The sequence below is a fragment of the Sparus aurata genome, chromosome 22 (assembly GCF_900880675.1).
Source record: "Sparus aurata chromosome 22, fSpaAur1.1, whole genome shotgun sequence".
NCBI lineage: Eukaryota > Metazoa > Chordata > Actinopteri > Spariformes > Sparidae > Sparus > Sparus aurata.
This window is the reverse complement of record NC_044208.1, coordinates 16,886,886-16,907,805: the sequence shown is the minus strand read 5'-3', so window position 1 is coordinate 16,907,805 and position 20,920 is coordinate 16,886,886. Positions and strand designations below refer to the sequence as shown.

At 40.6% G+C, this 20,920-nt stretch overlaps 1 protein-coding gene across 1 annotated transcript; it reads right to left on the bottom strand.

Moving 5' to 3' along the window:
* Positions 1-7,594: 7,594 nt before the first annotated feature.
* Positions 7,595-14,950, bottom strand: LOC115573848 (protein ripply2-like). Its single transcript, XM_030404894.1, has 5 exons — positions 14,936-14,950; positions 9,618-9,651; positions 8,315-8,379; positions 8,051-8,121; positions 7,595-7,953 (listed from the first exon to the last, which is right to left on the bottom strand). The coding sequence occupies exons 1-5, from the start codon at positions 14,948-14,950 to the stop codon at positions 7,785-7,787; spliced, it is 354 nt and encodes a 117-aa protein (XP_030260754.1). The 3' UTR covers positions 7,595-7,784.
* Between the last annotated feature and the right edge of the window lie 5,970 nt (positions 14,951-20,920).

Sequence of the window (20,920 nt, the reverse complement as noted above, 5' to 3'; positions counted from 1 at the left end):
CGAGGACACAGCCTCTGAACATGTGGACACAGCCTATGTGCTCGAGGACACAGCCTCTGAACATGTGGACACAGCCTATGTGCTCGAGGACACAGCCTCTGAACATGTGGACACATCCTCTGTACATGAGGATACAGTCTGTGTACACGAGGACACAGCCTCTGAAACTGTGGACACAGACCCTGTATATGAGGACACAGCCTCTGTAGTTGATATGAAAAATGTTATTAACACTCTTTTTAAAAGCATGTTCATAACTTTTTGTTGAATCTCTTGGGTAACTTGTACCTTTCAGGGACTTGTCCTTCAAGGTTGGGAAAAGGGTGAAAGTTTGGTGTTTTTCTTCTGTGAAAATAGCAGAAAGTTGGTGCCAGAAAGTTAAAAGGCAGCCACAATATATAGATATGCCATCATACCATACATGGGTATCTATGATATATCTAAACATGTAGAGGTCTAGAGGCGACAGGGCAGAAAGCCCTTTCTTACGTCCAGTAAGAACTCTGCATCACATTGCAGCTCATGTCGGGCAGAGGAATAGCTGAATGAGAGATTCTCAAACAGGGGCAGTAATTTGCAGAGTGTGTTTCTAAGTTATTCCAGCTCCCCGCAGCTCAGCAGTGGCTGACCCCTCTCCCCGTCTGTCTGCTAAGAGGCCTACAGGGAGGAATCAGCCCAAATTACCTTTATTGATCCAGAGAGACAGGTGAATACCAAGCAGGTCGCTCTTCACTCCCTTCACTTTTCTTATCTCTCATCTTTTCATCACTCCATCCCCCTCCCTGCCTGCCAGCAAAAGAAACAGGGAGCTTCTATGTGTGTATGTGGCACCATTTTAACCACCACACGTCACTGTATCAGCCATAGCACTGATTTACTGTTCGCATGCAGGTTGCCGTGATTAAACCAGCCTTCTCGCTGCTCATCTTTCACCAGCGACTGAGCGGGAAAGAAAAAACACGAATGGCGAGCGGCTGTTTTTCTGCCTTCAATCCACCGTTGTCCTTTCGCCCCGGCATACAAATCACTGTGGCGGTGGAAAAAGATACTCCATTAGGTCCAACTCTGAGTTAAATCAATGCGTGACTTATCAAATGAAATAGGGGATTATGAGGTAATCACCTGGCAAACGTTGCTGAAATTGTAATTATCTCCACTGCACACATCTCGGAGAGAGGAGACCAAACTAACTATTTAAGTGGAGGGTGAGATAACAAGGTGGAGAAAAGCACAACAGCTATATCTCTTCGACAGCCGCGTGAGCCAGAATGTTTATGTGCTGAGAGGAATCAGAGCAGCTCTGTGGTTTCTCCTGCTCAACAGAGATGCACACACGAAGGGGTTTCACTGCAGTGACAGATTTATGCTTTCTTGTCCATCATCTCATTACCGCAAGACTGCTGCTCAGCCTTGTTGCTGCGTAATCACTTAATGTTTTTGTGCATTATATTCTCAGGATGGATGGATGACAGGGTGCTGCATTATGTGCGGTGCTGTGAAGGAGCTGCATACATCACACTTACATGACAAAATTAATGAGATACAGTATAAATAATGAATATAGAAAAAGGAGTTTGTTTGAAAGAAAAATGTTGGTTACAATTTAGCTTTTGAAAATCTAATTACTCCAGAGTATGCTTCTTCTTCTTCTTTATTTTCTGTATTGCTTTCTTTCCTTTTTAAATTATTTTTCACTTTTGATTAACTTTTATTTCATTAATCGTATTCTGTTGAATACATTTTGGATCCTGCGGCAACCCAAATGTTTTATTTCAGTTATCAATAAGTCCTTGATAAGTCCTTCTTTAATTGGAACCGGTTTCAGCACTCACAGTCACAATTGAGGCAATTTTAAAAGGTTGTAGCCCAGACCACATTTTAGAACTAAACAAAAAGAATAATATATATATATTAATATACTTAATAGTATTTCCCACTTACATCTAAACACAGTTCATTTAAAGATTAATTCTGATGAGAACATTTTGATTTGCATTTCCAATGGAAAATACTTTCACCCATTTAATTGCAGAATAATTTGTCCATAAATACAAGATTTACAGGCATTTAATATGTATTATGAAACATTTATTAAATATAATATCAAATATTCTGCAATCTGTATTTCTTTCGTCTTAAAAAGTGACATTTCAAACCGTCCACAGTCCTCAGACCTCTTAGTAAATGTGATATACAACCTGGATACTGTGCAGGCTCAACACAGCCCCCTGGTGGATGCACTCTAAAGCTGCATCACGAGACCCAAAGCCAGTTTGAAATCTCATTCTTAGCAATCTTGCCCCATCTGTTGGTCAGATGGTCATTGTGCTGCACTTTAAACAAGGGAAAAACCAGATCACTACTCAACAGTTTAATGTGGAGAAGAAGAAGAAGAGAAAGACTTAATATGTATCAGATGGATCTTACACCGTGACAGCCAAATGTCCATCACACTATATGTCACTGCTTCTCTGACAAGCACTCAATAAAGTTAAACATAGAGAAAATCTGTTCTTAGTCTTGCATCATTATCTATCAGTGTCTCAGAAATCACTTATATACTTATATATATCATTATATACTTGATTATACATTAATCACCTATATTTTCTCTATTTTTAATCATCCCTGTTTGTTTCCAAAGAGTTGTACAATAGCCTGCACCAGTAAATAAACATACCAGCATAACAATATACTAAATATTCATATATTCACCATCCCTTCCCTCTAGCCCCATACACCTAAATAAACAACACAAGAAGAAAACCAATGCATGCAGACAAACAACAATGAAAAAAAAAACTAAATAACTGCAACAGAGTTGTAAGAAACGATAATGATGTGAGTCCATAATTTATGATTTACCTGTCCGTAAATTATTGATCACCTCTGGGAAAATGTTCCAAGTAAGAAAATAATGAGAACCAAACATCGTGAAAAATATATCAATGCTTGTGTTTTTTTAGACTTGTAATGGTAATGGATTCTGCTATTTGGTCCAGAACAGCTTCAAAGATGCATTAAAAAAAAAAAAAAAAAAAAAAAAAGGATACAGTTGTCAGCAAATTATATTATAGTGATTCATACTCTAGCAAATATATAATATATCATATAGTTGGATAATCATAAACAAGAGTTCAAATCAAATTATTTCCAAAACTGATTCAGTGAAGGAATCAATCATGTTCCAAAAACCTTTCATCAATCATATGTCGGTTCCTTCATTAATTCAACATCTGGGACAGTTTGGTAACTTTTTTTAACTGAATGACAGTACACACTGATAAAACACTTTAAGTTGTATACATGAATAAAATAAACTTGTATGTAGGGCACAGCAAACATTCCCAACACATCTACCACAAGCACTTCTTCAACACGAACTTGGACATTAGCAAAAGCACACTGCCCCCCTTTGGCCTACAGCTGAACTACTTTTGAAAACAACACTGATATGTGAGCAGCCATAAATAAACTACTACCCCTGCATGTAAACCATTATGACTTGGTGCGACTCTGACAGCGAGCTCTCCGTTCCCGGTGACAAACAGAGGTGTGACTGTGAGAAGCCAGCACACTCGCCTCAGCCTCGGCTCGGCTGAGTCACACTTCGTCACCTCTTCTGGTGTCTGCGATCACACCACCGGCTCAGGCAGAGTTCACAGGGGCATGCCAGCAGTCACACTCTCCAAATTAACTTCATTAACACAATTAAATGATGATTTGACAGAGTATTGAGTTAACTGTGTGAGTTTGCTGAGAAGAAACTAACTTTAAAAGAAAGAAATCTAAATCTGCAAAGGGTGTTCATACACAGACTGGATCAGAAGAAATGCTATATTCCTCTCTTCATGTTTTATTTCATAAAACCTTTATGAAATTATGAAATTAACTTATATTAAAGGTTTGTGTTAGACTATAGGAGGGGGCAAAAAAAGAATGCATGCCAGAAAGGTCAAACATGGGCCTGAACAGTTTTGACCCCCTCAGGTGTGGAGTCCTCACGCCTAGATTCACACCAGCTCCTGGGAAAAGGGCAGCGTGTGTCTGAGAGGCTGAAACTGTGCAAAGTTCACCAAAGTTTACAAAGTTACGTTGGGATAGGACGGCATGTAAACATGGAATTATGTACAAATCAAATATGCAGACTTTCCTGTATTTCCACTGTTTTCCACGTGTTCATATCATCCATCAGTAACTCTAAGCATGCTGTATGTTCTGTACTGTACATAAACACGCACACACTGGATATAACCGCCTACTTCATGTATACTGATTTACAGTTTACGGTATAACTTTGCTATATTTGTATTGATTTATACCTACAGAAGCACTTGACTGGTACATAGTCAGTGTATGTTGTCATTAATTGTTGCATTGTTCTTTTGAAAAGACATTATTTAGACCCTTGACACATTGTTGAACTCGTACGCCAACTTTCTAGCTTAGCCTTGCGGACACACTGAAGATCGTGGCTTTAAAAGGACGTGAATAACATATTTCCAAATCGATTTGACGTCTCAGAGCTTTTGCAGAGTTGGATTCAACAGATAAGCTTTATGGAGCCATTTTAAGTTTGTTTTGTTTTTAGTCCCCTGTTTTTTCTTTTATTTTTGGGGAACGCTGCAAAGCTATTTCGCTGTGAAGCTCCAAAAATGTTCACCCAACTTTCCATTTTGCATGAGACTGAGTAGATTAACGACAGAAAAACTCAAAAGCCCGGAGTCAACACATACTGGTCTGATACAGCTGATTCTGACAGGTCAAGTCAAAACATTTTATATACAAATCTTCATTTATCACATATAACATGTAAACACTTTTTTAACACTCACACACACATTATGTGCCTGAAACAGCCTGGTACAGTCAGCCTTCTCATAGTTACTGTCCAGCTTCTACCACCAGCCCAACAGAAAAACACAAGATAATTACTGCATTTAAAAAAATATCTGCTTCAGTTGACTCTACGTGTGCACAGTAGAGGTTGTAAGTTCACCAGAGAGGGCATCAGTCCTTGGTTTTAAATTTAACTCTGGAGGTGAGCAAATTTCACACCCAAGTAAGTGACACTCTCTGGTCTGACACCCAACCCTGGGAAAGTCTGGTCCAGGGCCAGAGTTGAAGAGGTTATCAGAGCTTCATCACATCACTACGACTCCTAATATCAGGCCCTGCATGTCATTATTAAACAACGCTGAACTTTCAGCTCAGCCTTCTTAGCTGCTTTACACCTCCACAGTCTTGATAACGACTAAATGTATTAGCGCCGGCTTAATAAATCTTTGTATCAGTGTGGGTGTGAAAATGAAAAGGTGATTGGAAAGTCGGCTTTGTTTGAATTTGTTATCAAAAGTCTGTCCTGTAATTAGAATACAAAGTGTGGAGTGGAGGTCACGTGTCCAGTGGCAGTGCACTCAAGAGGCCACCATGTCTCACGTTAGAGAGGTGTGCAAACTTTGCACCCTGCGAAACACCTAAAGACGATCCCACGGGTTCCCACGGAAAAGCCTTGAAAGGCTGGTGCCGGGTCAGGTTGAAGGGTTCAAGTCGTCAGGTCAGTCGTGCAAAATGTGTTCAAACAATTATTTGCAAGAATCAGAAGCCTGAAGCGATAATATATATTTTACTGAGCACAGACTGAATAGTAGCACGTAACAATTAAATCATATTCAAACGATGTGCATCTCAAGCAGCTAACAGAAACTTTGGAATAGGGGTATTGTGTTTTTCTGTAAACAATAAAATGCTTCACTTATGTGTGCCAATAACTTTATATATACACAAACTCCATTCACACCAGAGCGTTGCATTAACGTATAATTCTCATGGAATTACTAACAGGCAGGCCACTTCACCAGAGGCTACTTGTTATTTGTAGTCGTCTAATTAACTGCAAATGTGTTCTCCTTTTTGTTTCTATATCCACGACTTTATTGAACTATCAATTAAACTACTCATCCTGAGGCCGCGTCTCACAGGCAGACTTTAAATCAGACATTATTTATTCATTTGTTCTGTTAAAAAGCATTACTGAGCACCCCGAGAGAAGTGGGTGCAGGAGCTTGGGATCTTGGTGCTTCCTGAGACTTTGATTATGCCAGATGAGCTGTGTGGGGCAAGCTTTTTGCTGGATTTTTTTCTGTTTTAAAACAAAAAGGTCACATCTACTTCAGTTTTCTAGGAGAATTCTGCAACGCTGCTTTGCTGTGAAGCTCCAGAAATGTTGTTTTCACTAAAAAACTTCACCTGACTGTCTATCAACATGGGGGGCTGAGGGGATAGTGACTGAATTTTCATTTTTGTGTAAATGTATCCATTGAGAACCCAAAGTTGCTCGGAGGAACTTCCATTTTTTGTTGATGCAGGTGGCCCATGTGGACATAAGTGGTATGAGCACCCCAGCCTACTTTCATAAACATCATCGACCTGGCTGGTGCATGCATTTGTTTTGGAAGTAAGTGAGAGAAATTCTTATTCTACACAGTACATTACCCATAGCGAAGATTGTAGGCATCAATAAAAGCTGTATCTAGATCTTCATTTTTGCCTCTTTAAATGTAAATGCTTGAACTTAGAGCAAACTCATGAAACACACATGTGCATATTGGGTTGTCTTGCCGTGAGACGGAAGATTGTTTCAGCTTAAACACTTCTCTTTTTTTAAAATACAGCTGTGAGCAGGATGCATAGGGATGAGGTCATCTATCAATTTTGGGGATTTTGTAAGATTAATAACTGCAATGCGACGGCGATGGAACGAGGAAAACTGTTTCAGTGCTGTACAGCCGGACTACAGAGCAGCTTCTCTCCTCAGGCTGTGAGACCACTCAGTACAGGCCAGACATGTTACATGTGCTGCAGGGCTATAACGTGGTAATGCAGCTCTGATTGCTTTTTCTGCTGGCTTGTTTTGTCTGATGCTACTTTTTTGTTGTCATTTGTGCCAAATTAGATTTGTGACTGTTGGAATAAACCATTCATCCATCTATTCGCTCATGCTCTATTTTGTGAATGGAGGGAAGAAAACTTTTTTTTTTAATTCATTTTTTTTTTTTTTTTTTTAAATAGTATGGTATAAATGTTCTGATGGCAAAAACACTAGAGAGCAACGTCTTCATGCATGAAGGTGATCTGTTTTTTAGCTGGTTCACTGAAGGTCTGCAAACATTTTCCTCTCCGACTATCTCAGTGCAGATCTTCATGATCTCCTGACACAGCTGACACCTTCCGAGTGTCACACAGTTTGCACACTTCAGGCAGCAGGAAGTGGTGCGATCACCACCGTGACACTCCATCCATGGGAAAGCAGCAGTTCAGCCAGGAGCAGACGGATGTGTCGAACAAACTGGCCGCATAGTTACAGACACGCAAAGAAAACTAAAAAAACTTAACACCTTACAACTTCTGATGTCAAGTCAGCTACACTCTGCTTGCTCCATGAAACTACAGAGGAAAGTTTTATTGTATTTCAGAAGTGAATAAGTGGAGTAAAAATCACTTCAGACTCTTTAGAAAACCTCCTACAACTACTTATTTATAACTAACTAAAAATACAAATTCAAAAGCAATAATCAAGCCCCAAACAACGACATTCATTTTAAGTATTTTATTGCAATTCTTCAGAAAATTACAAAACAAGGTAGAAAAGTTAAAGGAATAACTTAAACATTTACATTCGTCTTCAGTAAAGAAGTACAAAACAAAAAGGTTTATGTACACGTATTTACAGTCAATAAGTTAAAAAGGAATATATTATCACGTTATTCTACAGGTTAATGTCTTTAGTTCAGATCCTTCTCCATCTCCTCCTCTTCATCATCGTCGTCGCTGTCTTCATCACTGCTGATGTCCGTGTACACGCAGATGGTCGCTTGGACCGGATAGTTGCGCAGGAGCACCTCTGCGTCCTGGTACAGGTGATCGAAACATTTCGATTTCGGCCACATCAACCTTTAGATAGAGGAGAGCAGGGATGAATAAACAAGACAGTTCCACAAAGAAACGACGTGCATACGAATAAAAAGAGAGTTTAATTATCTTTACTTACTTCACTGGATGAACGAACTGAGGAGTTTTGGAGTGTTTTGCGGCAGAAAGGTCTCCATGAAGAGATTCAGTCTGAAATAAAAAAGTGAGAGAGAGAGAGAGAGAGAGAGAGAGAGAGAGAGAGAGAGAGAGAGAGAGAGAGAGAGAGAGAGAGAGAGAGAGAGAGAGAGAGAGAGAGAGAGCGATCTTGTTAAGTTTTCTATCCGCCAGACAACATACGTTTGAATTTAAAAAACGTTCGAGCTTTCAGGTCGTCGGAACTCACCGTGTGCGCGGCTGTTATTCCGGTCCACGGTCTCCAAAAGAGGCCAGACTGCTGGGTAACGTTTCCTCCAGTTGGAAGAGAAGGTAATCCATTGTTAGTAACGAAAGTCTCCATTGTTGCTTTGTAGGATAGAAGTCAGTCCTGCGTAAAGTCCTCAGGCGTTGTGTGGCTGAGCGCAGGAGCCTCCTATTTATCAGGGGCCATCGCAGCCGGAGCCAAATTGCGCTTTGACGCGTCCCCAAGTGTCTCCATGCGCCACGGTGGTGAGGTGCGAAGTCACACTTTAGCAAACTCCGACCATATGGCCACTTTCTTTCTCTCGTAATTTCAGAATGTAGAGTTAAACCCATCTCTCACTCATTTGAAACGTGTATCCAAGATAAACTTTAGGACTTTTGATCAGTTTTAAAACGTTTTTTGTTTTTCTTTGCGCGCACCTGCAATCCACTGCAGCTCAATGCTGAAGGGTTTCAGCCAAATTTAGAAGTGTCATTTTAGTCTATATTCTTTTTGGTAATGTGACGTGTTTAACCCTTTGATGCACACGCTATGCAAACTCCTGATGCACAAATAGGGATGCAATATGACCCACATGAGCTTTCAGGGTTATTTCATGTAGGGGTGTTTCTTCACTATATTTGTATTTTTAGCTTTTAAAAAAGGGGGCGCTCTGTAAAACTTCTGTGTTGTGCTGGATGTTAGCAGACGGGCATTTCTAACCTACAGTGGGCTGCTGCTCTCTGCACTGGACAACGTGCGCAAAGTCACATCCTTTAATCCTTTTTTAAATAAAAATAAATAAATCATCTGTAGGGAACCAAATGAGTCCAGGGAGTTCTCATGTTTCATGTCATGTTGCACTCTGCTCCCTGTGGACAATAAATTAGTGATTCATGCATGTAAATTGCTCAAAATTGTCCCTTAGAGCCCATTTAATATTTCAAGTATTGAAATCCGTTTTGTGTTTATCACAAGTCGACATTTACATTCCTCTTTTTTTTTCTTTGCGAAGAACTTTTTATTTTTTTTTTTGCATGGTTGCATTCAGTTGATGTGGGCAAGATAAAGCAGAGAAGCACTCATGCATGCATGGAGTAAGTCCCGAGATTGTGTTTTGGCTTTAGAAGGTTAGTGATGCAAAAATGATTTCTATTTATTTATTCTTTTTAAGTAAGGGGAAAAAAATGAAAACAAGCATTATTGACGATGAAAAACAAGACAACTGAGGAAACCCTGCGAAAACTCGGGTCAAAAACCAGGGTCACAAAAAAAAACAAGCGAAGGCTCGGTTCAACTCACTCACTTGCTGATGAACTCTTCACCCTCCTCCTCCTCTCCTATCTCCGTCTGCTTAGCCATTTGCGTGCGCGGGGTGTGAACAAACACGTGCCCCACTGTCACGGCCCCGCTGGGCTCAGATGATGGAGGGAGGCTCGTGCTCAGCGTGGAGGAGTCGACACGCGCCAGCCTTTTGTGTGCGCAGCAGCGGGACTTTTGGCGCTGATGGCTTCTCCCTTGCAGCAGATGCGGCGCTCGAATGCTTCACACCCGAAAGCAACGTCTACACGAGATGCACGTGAAGGCCATTTATGTAATTTGCCCCATTCTTCAGATAAGTGAAGCGTTTTCCTCTCCCGAGTGCGCCAGTAGGGGGCAGTGTGTGGTCGGGATGTAAAGATGCTAAGGGAGGGAGTGGGGGAATCAGTGTCACATGTGACACATTTGTTTGAGAAATAAGTGCCAACCAAACAAGCAGCTGAGGACTCAGAGTGTGTGTTTTCATCAGACTCCATTCAGGGCTAATGGGTGCTGCATCTGCAAGCATCACTTGTAATCATGGCCTGCGGTGAAGGGGGGGGGGGGTTGGTTCTGTGTTCACAGTGCATGACCAGCATTAAATTCCTTCTGACCAGCTGCTCCATCCACACCACAACACTGCTCTCTGGAGAACAGCGGTCAGAGCTTCACACTAATAAGGTCCACACAGATCTCTGCCTCTGTCTCGCTTTTTCAGCTTCTGGAGCTAATTGGGCGCCGGGTGCTCTGCCCACTGCCCTGCTTTTGTGTTTCATCAGCCTTTCACTCTTTTTGCTATACTGGGTTCTATAATGGCAGCAAAAAGAAGAAAAAAAATACATGGAGGCATCACAGGCTCGAGCAGGCTCAAACAGCCGTGCACAAAGATGACCTGCGCCGCCACAAAAAAGGGCCTAATTAATGCAACATTGTAAAGAAAATATATCAGGTTGTAAAAGTAGGTCAGCGTATGAAGAGGGTTTTTATGATTTTACCCTATGTGTCTTTATCAGAAATATTCACCTCGTATTTTTTGAGTATTTCTACTCAGTAGCTGTGTGAAATATGTCAGGAGGGGAGTGCAAAAAGAAGCAGGCACAGGTGGAGCGAGGTCTCCGTCTGCTCTGAATTTTCCTGCCAAGGCTCCCAGAAAACAAAGCCCACTACCTCACACACTCGTGCAAGGATGGACAAAATATTAAGGGCACAATTCACGGGGAGCCAAAAGAGCTATTATCCCTTATTGGCTCGATTCACTGAATTAAAATGAATCACAAAAGGAAACATTGGAGATGAACCGAGCCTACTGACAGGTTTTGTTAAAGATTTCGATGGCAGAAATTCAGTGTTTTATTTCTGCCTGAAAAGTTCACCACAAGGACCCCCTTGTTATATTTTTCTCTTATATCACCTAAATCAATATCTCCCCTCTCTCTCTCTGTCTCTTTCTGGCTTATTATTCATAGTAGGATATGTTCCCTCTTATCTCCCCCATTCATTTTCACCTTCTTCCCTCAAAGACACTTGACACTCAAAAACAGCAAAAATTCCCTCTCCATGGCAACAGTCAACCACAAAAACACAATTTTCTATGTGGTCCCTTCCGTAACCCTCATCTTTTTATATTTTCTTTGAACGCCATCACTTTTAATTGGCGATTTCAAATGTGCTCCCAAATTTTGTATGAGTTCATTATCAGGTGATGAGTTCAAGATCGAGCTGGACATGAGACGTGTAATACTGACATCCTCATGCTCCTCATGGTACATTGTTTCAGCTATCATTTTTGTGCCGGGCTCCTTTTTTGAATCAGTTTTCGGTTGAGGAGTCCTCTTATTAGTTTTGCACTCTGTTACACTCGGTGGAAAAAAAAAAAGGTTCCTACGTCAGGCACCTGTCGCCGCTCTAGTTTAACTGTCTGCTCATCTTGATCTATTCCCGGGACTCAGTGGGCTGGTGGTTGATCCACGCTGGGCTACTTATAAAAACACACACTGTTCCCTAATGAGATGAATGCTGTTTTCCTGGAAAAGAGAAGACGGGTTTCAAATTAAACCCTCTTTTTATCCACAATGTAATGAAGCACATGTTTAGTGGGATACATCGGCTCAGTCTGAGCGAAAATGTTAACATACTGTAACACAAACACACTGTATGGAACGCACTCCATCAATGAGAGGTTCAGGGAAACTAAATAAACGCCTACTCAACCCATGTCCTCTTTGCAACCAGACCAGGCAGAATGTATATTCTGCTATTCATGACGAATTCAAAATCATTCTTGCCTTCTCATGAACATGCCATTAAATGAAGGTTCTTTCTTTCATTGGAAGAGATGGCATTTTTTTGCAGCGCTGGGTGCGGCTTCTAGCAACATTCAGCAGCTGCCTGAACACCCTGTTTCGACAGATCTCGTAATTTATGCTACATTTATGAAAAAAGACAACATTATATTGGTGGCAAACATGTCGGTTTCAGCTGATACAGCAACTTCTTTAACGCCCGTGAAGTCCCCAAACACAATTTTCTCACGTTTTTGAGTCAGGAGAAACATTATAAATGTTGTGAAATGCTGGTTGGTGCCGTCTTGTTAATTTAACATAACAAATAAAATACATAAAGTTGCTTTCTTTCTAGTTATAACTGTCAGTTTATTGGTGACAGCCTGTCTGCTAACTAATTTATGAAAGAAGACAACATTTTATCTGTGGTAAACATGTCAGATCTTATAAATACTGTAAAGAGTGTACACCGATGTAGTCTTTGTTGCAGTTGAGAAAGTCCCCAGACTCCCCTGATAATGTTTTGTGAGTTGTTGTGTCATAAAAGCATTTAAAACGTTGTGAAACCCTTCATAAGGGTTATTTTAGCCTCCCTTTTAAATTCGGCATACGTTAAGTCCTGTGTAAAAAACACTGTGTCTGTTTGTCATGATCACACGAGATCTAGAGACGCATGTTATTGCCAGGTGTGAGGGGACGGACTTGGGGCCGTCTTTTTGTGATCGAAACACTGACGCATGTTCATCCCAGATCTGAGCAGCCTATTTGAGAGGTTGAGAGGTTTTTCATATCCTCCTCTCCGCATTCACGCTCTAACAATTTCCTCCAAACATGCAGCAGTCCCCAGTAGCAAATTAAGTTTAATTCTCATTTAACAAAGGTTGGAGGATTTTTTGAAAGGATGGAGAAGTTGTCTCAACAGTCATACATATCTCGAAACCAAGGAGCCATTTTTAGCCTGCTGTGACTTTGCAGGGTCAGCGAACCCTTGACTTTACCGACTTTGTTCGAAAGTAATTTTTTCATTACATTTCAATCTAAGAAGAAGACAAATCTGAGGAGTCAGAATGGCTTCTCAAAAACTTCGTCATGCTCTGTCATTCCTCAGCCCCTGATTCAAAAGGTAAAAGTAACTTCCAGGGAACTTTGGAATGTGAAATGTTGTGTAGGTTCCTGCATTCTTGCTACGACCTTGATATATCTTTTGATGTTTTGTGTGTGGTTGTGTTTGTGAGAGACAATGCGCCCCTCGGCAGTTGCTTTGTGTGGTGGATCAGTTATTGTTTGCACTGTTTTCTCCCAGGGAGCGAGGTTTTGTTCTATTTTGTTTGTTTCAATGGTCTCACTGAGCACGTTCTGAGAACATAGGTTTGTTGTTTTGGACTTGATTATGTTGCTTACGTTTATTGTAACAATTGAACTTTTTGTTCTAATGAATGATTTCGCTTCAATTGCAATTCAGGAGCAACCTTTTTGTATGAATGATCAATGATCACCAATTCACTTAAGAAATGAGCTGGAAGGAAAAGTAGCACAGTGCGCATCCATCAAGTGTCCAGTGGCAGTTTAATCAAACCTGATTGGTATTCATATCCTCCACCTGAAGGAGCTGCAGCTCGATAATCATATGGTATATTCTATTTTAAAACCGAGTGCGGGTCCAAAGTTTTGTCCCTGATAAGATGTGGGGTCATGGCGGACTCTGTGTTTGTTTACGTGGGTTTCCATGAGCTTGGAATTATGTTCTGAGAATGGCTATGTGTGCAGAAGGTCAGTATGATCCAGATCCCAGTTTAATTGAAGTCCCGAGTGTTCCCTTGGAAACCAGCCAGCATGGTAAGACCAGTAGAATTAGAAGCAAACATCGTTTAGAGAAGGAAAAAGAAAACGGCTGTAAAAATAATTACAAACAATAAATCTATAATTGTGAGAATCACAGGATGTGCCATGAAAACAGAGTCAGAGGGACTATTTGATATTCAAATAGCTGTGTTTATTTAGTTACAGAAATATGGATCTACGAGCTGCTACAACATAATTGTTGTGCATGCCGTGAAAGTCATTTTGTGTACAATTGTCGCTGTATTATTAATTAACTTCTGATCTAATTTAGATTCTTTTAATTACGTTCCCTCGTGACATCCTCAGTGTTTAACTAATTAGTTTATAATCAACCTAGTCACCACAATGAATGTTGGCAACTTCATGTTTCTAAAAGACCTCTCCTTAAAAAAGACGATTATTACGATTACATATACATAAAAAAAAAAAAAAGGAAAAGAATAATGATATGCTAAGATTAACATCAATGCGATCTTAAGTGAATTTAAATACACAAGCTGTGCTTGTGATCTGGCTGGGTTTAGGCCCAAAAATACTTGGTTAGGGTGAGGAAAAGATCAAGATCTGTTTTAATCAAGGTTTGGGTCAGTGATAGGGTTGGGGTTAGGGGTTACGAGGTTGGGGATGATTTTGACACCACAAGCGGCAGATTTCCCAAATTCTTGTCAAAAATATCGGATTATCACACCTGGAAATTGTCCTGAGGTAAAATAATAATAATAATTCAGTTCTTTCCCACCTACAAATGTTAAAACACAGCCTCTAACAGTTATCATTGGCTTGGAGGTCTGTAACGTCTGTAACTCCATCCACCACCCTATCTGAAAATCAGAACATAAACATATAACGGAGATGTGATGTGAACATTTTTGTGAAGTGATTTAGCTGTCATAACTTTGGAAAACCATCTTTGATCATGAAGCCTAATGTTACTCTGGTCTGTCTGTCATCATGTGTATGAATTACACTGCAGACTGGCGTCTCAGTTATCAGCGACAAACAGGCAGATCCGGGTTATATATGCCCATATAACGTGACGAATATATACAAGAAGGCTCAAATAAATTGAGATTTGTCATAGACAGCATTTCCCAATGTTATCGAAAGTTCCTTCTAACTCAACAACTCATAAAATTGATTGATTTTATAAGGGAGTCTGGGGAATGTCTCTCCCTCTCCCTCTTGCTGCTCTGATCTGTACCATGTTGGTGTTCATGTTTGCTTTTTGCTGTAATCCAAAACATTTTCAGACTGTACTTTTTTTTTTGCTACGACGTTGTTATATACACTGACCTCTCTGCACCAACTGTGACTGTCTTCATGTGTCCCAGGTACGCACCGTATGAAACACACAATTGTGAACATATCAGTGGTTTGCAGTAACTGCTAACATTTTATCCTGGAGACTAGAATATCATCAGTCACTGGTTCACACTGGGTTTGTTTTAACCTTTCCTCTCTGTTTCCTTCCCACTCTGTCATCTTAATTTCAGTTGCTAACCCTCTGCCACACTGAGCAAAGAACTAAATCCCTTAACAAGGGTAAAGATGGAGGGTCGGATTTGCTTCTGTGACTGCTCAATATGCAGCACAGTCTCGGGCTTTGACTGACAAAAAGCAGATTTGAGAGGCTCATCCATCAGGGCTGATGCACTGAAAAATACCACTTTTGTGAGTCAATTTGGGAGACAAAGGAGAAGGAAAGAGTGTTGACAGTGAAGGCTGCAGAGTGAAGGATGGGGAAACAGTGTCTGCTGAATGAAAAGTGTGAGTTTAAGTGTGTGATTGAGAGCTGCAACAGGGAAGCCTCGATCACCCAGACAGAAATAGTGAATTAAAGCCTGTGAAGACTGAAGAAGTTTAAACAATTCTGACACACAAGGGAACCAGCATGCGGTTATTGAGTGAGTTTTTTTTTTCTCCATAAATTACAGACAGAGTTTTGGGGAGAAAGTAAAAGACAGGATGTGACAAGAGACAGTAACAAGGGATCTTGATGATGCAACTTCACTGTCGCTGAGGAATTTCTGAATTTAGCCACATCAGAATTATTCAATGCACGTAGCAACAATGTTGATGCAAAAACCATTAATATTTCATGTGACCCATTTTGAAGCCTTGAATGCTCCCATCCCCAATTCATAAACAGACACACTCAAAGCAGGTGTGTACTTGTAGCCTCACAGCCGTAGAGAGGATTTTTGAGCTGCAAGTTAAGTAAGTGGAAGCAAACAAGAAGCAACATCGGAAGAATTCACCCACAGCAGCCCTGGAGACAAGCAGTGTATTGATGAGGCGGGACGCAGGGGGCTGATAAGGTGTTAAAGTTGCAAAAATGCAGCCTCCACTCTCTTTGTTTCCCACATCTGTCTCTATCCAGAAAATGTGAGAGTTGGTAGAGCTGAATCTCAGTAAAAACATGCCTCACATACAGAACCTGCAGTGGTGAGTCAGAGATTGCAGCATACACTGGTCAGGGTCATTTACATGCATCAGAGGTCTGCAGGCTTTTTTCAGAGGTGGGTTGAGTCTAACCTTGCGTCTGGTTGGACTCAGTAAAGGTCAGTGAGAAGCTGAACATCGTACAGGAAAGGGGATGATCGTTGCAACCGATTTTAACTCTGATGTCATTTGCTGTGTATATAAAAGCACTGTGCCAGAAACCTACACGGAAAGCTGACATTGAGACTAAAATTCTAATCATCTCCTCAGTCTACTGTGAAGTAAACATTGTACAAGTGCAGTGTATGTAGTGTTTTTATAACGTAACCTTGCTCAAGGCTGTAAAGACTGAAGACGGCGCTTGATACAGTGTTTACAAGGTAAAATAAAAAGGAGCCATTTTGAATGTTGAAATCCTTATTTTTATCACCTAACCATCAATGGTTAGTTGGAATCGCTATTGTCTGTATTGTGTAACAGACATATCAGCATCACCATGCATAACACAAACAATAAAGCAACAAAACCAAAAATATCTTTTAAAGACAATGAATGAAGACATTGCAGCAAATGGCAATGTGAAAACAGCTCTTAATAGCACGTCGGGGAAATTTTTCTACGATGACTCATTTTTGTTTTTTAATACTTAACGTACATTTTGATTATCATAATCAAGTAGTCGGTAGTAATTTCAGTTCTTATACACTGTGCGGTCACAGTGCACAGAAGGTTGGGTGCAGCAAAATTGCTTCGGCGCATATGTAAGTCGTGTTGGCGGTGCAAAGAGTTTTCACTCCCTCCTGTTAAGTACTTTGACCTTTTAGCTGCCAGCTACCTTTGGACACATCTCTGTAGATCAAAGCCCCCCTGCAACATCCACCGTGCAAACAGCACAGCACCGCATCGCCCCGTGACCACTGCAGAACAAAGCAACTGCCACAAGAATAAAGCAAAAATAATGAAGAAATAAATAAAATAACATAAATCAACAAAGCAGACGCAGTGGGACAGCTCTGAGAATCTGCTTGCTTTCATTGAAATGTAGATCTACTGAGCTGCATGTGAAAATGAGACACAATTCTGTAAACAGCGAGCCTTAACGTAGCTGTGCACCCCTTTCTGCTTTTGATAAAAAGCAACTTAATAAATGCATGTTATGTCGCTATAATAGCCTATTTGTGAGCCATCATCCGATATCATGGTTCTTCTCTTCTTCGGTAAAAGTCTGGGCCTCGAGGGAAATATCCGCTGTGATGAATTCACCTCAAAAAACGCATATCTTCTATAGTATTAGTCAAGTTATTTAAAGTCTCTCCTTCGACTGAGCAGCAGAGCGACAAGAAAGACGTGACGATGTCATCTGGAGAAAAAGAGCACAACTATATGAAGACTCTCAATGAGGTGCTATTGAGGTGTTGGCTCACTGTCTGAATCATAGCTGTGAGTGATTCATTCAATACCCAGTTTGGTGTCACGTCTGCAAATGTTAAAACACTGTGGTCCCTCGGCAAAGACATCCAGCGGTTGCACAGTTTCGTGACACAATCTTTCACTAATCTCGACCAAGTATTGGAGGACAAATCTTCACCTTGTTTTAACTGCAGGTCATTTGCTATAGCAATCTTTCCCCAACCTTTACTATATTCCATTGCCGTCATGTGGAATTTCAGAATATTTTGATAGCACCAATATTGCAAATGTTTTAAAATCCAACACAAAGTGGCTTCAATCTAAAGGATCTGGAAGAGCACTGTGTTCAATAATGACTGATGACGCCAGCTCAGCAAAAAAACGAGGAGCCTTACAGCCGAGGTGTCCAGATATTTTTTGGCGAGAGTAAATGTAATAAAGAAAAAAGACAACATTCCCACTGCAGGTCTACACTGAGATCAGTCCAATGCAGACTCCTACATAGGCTACATGTTGGTTTCTTGTCTTGTGTTTTTAAGCTTCTGTGAGCTGAACCTTAACCCTGTAAGACCCAAATATAGAAAAACCTAAAAAAAAAAAATTTTTGAACCTTCAGATGTTGTTGTAGGAGGCCTCTGATGCAGAAATGAAAGAGTTTTTTTTTTAAAAAAGGTTTATGTAAGTTTTTAGAGAAATGTTGTAATATTGCAACGTTGGGCTTAGGTGGGAGCAGAATTTCTGTATGTGTACTCATGTTCTCTGAACAACAATTCAGAACAACTAAGGGTTAATTTGCAGAGTTGATTGCTTACTTAGCCCCATAAAGGTATATAACATTAATAATAATCACACATTCATATTTTTATGAAGAAATTATTATTATTTTTTCATTAAATAGCTTTTTCTAGTGACTTTTTCATTCCTTTTTTTCTTTTAATGGCTGACTTTCATTCATAGTGAAAGTCCCAAAAACAGTTCTTGTCCTCTGAAAAGCAAAGGTGAACATCACACTTGCTGCATTGCTTGTTAGTGTATCCTTTAGTGCAGTGTCTGCAGCTTCCTCTCCCTGTCTTCACTGGGAAATGCGCAACTAGGTCCTTGCGTACATCCAATGGGAGGTGTGCACTTCTCTTGGATGGTCTCTTCTGAGGAGTCAGAGAGCTTCCTGATGTCACTGTTGCTGGGCTCCCTTGGCCTGAAGATGGTCGTCCTCTCTTTGGAGTTTGGAGCGCCATGTTCACCAGGACCTGTACCTGCCTGCTTCCCTGCACATGCCTGTCAGTCTTGTGTGTCAGTAAATCATTGTAATCATCCAGTCGAGGCGGACATGTTGCCACTCTCCAGCTTCCCTGTGACAATTTCTGCAAACCAATAATTGAACGTATTTTTATGCATTTGGGCTCCTTCTGGTGAGTGTAATTTTTCTATGATGTGGCAAATTCATCACTGGGCATCAGTGAATGAATAGAAACCGTGAGTGTCTCCGCTTGATGGTACTTAAGAAATTAAAGTAATGCAGGACTAATGAAGCCTGTTGCTCGAATGATGGTTTACCAAAGCATGAAAAGAGGGCATTTTCTGACGTGGTGTTTTAGAGTTTTAATAAGCAATTCCAGCCTCAAGAAGGCACATCCCAACATTTACACATTCTCCTCGGTGGTAATTTTAAATGCATTAGTCCTGGTGACTTTGTTTGCATTAGTTCCACAACCCCTCGCCCCGCTGGAGCAGCAAATGGCCAGGTCGTTTAGATATGCGCTTAATCAGGAGAGCTGGTGGGTGGCTAATTACAAGGCTGTATTTGGTAAACCCAAAGGCCTTCCGAGATGTCGTTATCTGTTGCTTTAAAAAGATTTGGGTCGTGCCTATAGCAGTTTAGTAACATGTTATTTGAGCTTTTTATGAAAGATTTGAGGTTGGTTTTCTTACTGCTAACTCACTGTGATGAAATTCTACTGATGTGGGATAACTCTTCAATAAAAATGGCTTTATTGTTAAGTCTGGTGTTTGTGGAGCCATTCGTGTGACATCAACGGGATATTGAAATAGGAAATAGGCACAGTTGAATGTTTATGTTATCCATTCATGTATTTAACTGCCTTGAAACTGGCGATTTTGCATTCAGTTTCTTTCCCGTTGATCCCCTTTCTTTCCTTAACGCAGGAAGGTGCATGGAGGGTTTTTTTTTCTTGTAATTTACTTTTTTATTTGTTTTTACAAAACAACATACATGCGCCAACTGGGCACACAACACATAACATGGGGAGAATCTGAGTGTTAAATGAAGAATCAGCATAAATATAATATGCATACATAGACACATGTACCCACATCCATACTTATCTCGACGGCTCAGTCAGTTCACACCTAGCACTCGTGTATAGATACGTATTCACATATATACACACCATACCCACTCCTACATGGAGTTCTTGGGTGAAAACATCTAAAATATTACAGTCAATATGGTTGCACAGTGTACAAAGTGACTTTGCAATTATGAGCTCCGGGGTTACCAAGGAACGAGGACGGAGAAAATCCAGGGAACTGACTAAATGACTGAATAAATAGGCTGCTTTTTAATAACTCTGAGCCAAGGTTTATATGAGATCACATCTTATTGCTTGATATTATTGGATGCTGCAGTTGTGTCTGAGGGGTTCCTGTGAATCTTCACACTGACATTAATGATGAATCTTTCTAGATGGACTGTTCGTGTCCCCAAATGAATGGTGTGTCACACTCTTGTAAAAACGAAAGTAATCCCATTCAATTTGAGCCTGGAGGTAAAAACAGGAGGGCTCACAAAACAGTAGTCACCACAGGTCGGCTGGGATTAGCAGGTTGGGTTCGGGCAAAGCTTTGTAGTTTCCCCTTTCAATCTTACTTCCTTCATTTTTTTTTATTTTTTTTTTTGGAATGAAAGAGGAATAATGATATTTAAATGTACAATTTGTAACTTCTGCCACAAGGGCGAGGAAGAGTCAGCTACAGAGCCAGACCCTCTGGAGGAATAAACACCCAGAGTCACGTCAGATTCTGCACTGATTTGGAGTAGTTTACTGACAGAAAGAGACCTCAGAGATAACCTTTTCACCTTGTGGGATTACAAGGTGGATTAATTTTCACCCCTGTTTGTTAACCTGACTGCAGCAGTGATCCACTCCATTGTCGGGTGCTTTTGTAGACCGACTGGAGCTGGAGGGGAAATGTATTTTACTTCATGACCTTACTGTTTCAGAGAAGACAGGGAAATTTTTGGTTCACTTGTGGTGAATATACCATTAAACAACCACGACTGCTGAAGAAAATCTATCTGACATGACTCAGGCAC

Bases quoted from the DNA above. Each gene is read 5' to 3' on its own strand.
- LOC115573848 (XM_030404894.1), bottom strand. The intron at 8,380-9,617 runs GTGAGTGAGTTG...TTCCAACTGGAG, and splicing joins GGTGAAGAGTTCATCAGCAA to GAAACGTTACCCAGCAGTCT. The intron at 8,122-8,314 runs GTGAGTTCCGAC...TTTTTATTTCAG, and splicing joins GAATAACAGCCGCGCACACG to ACTGAATCTCTTCATGGAGA.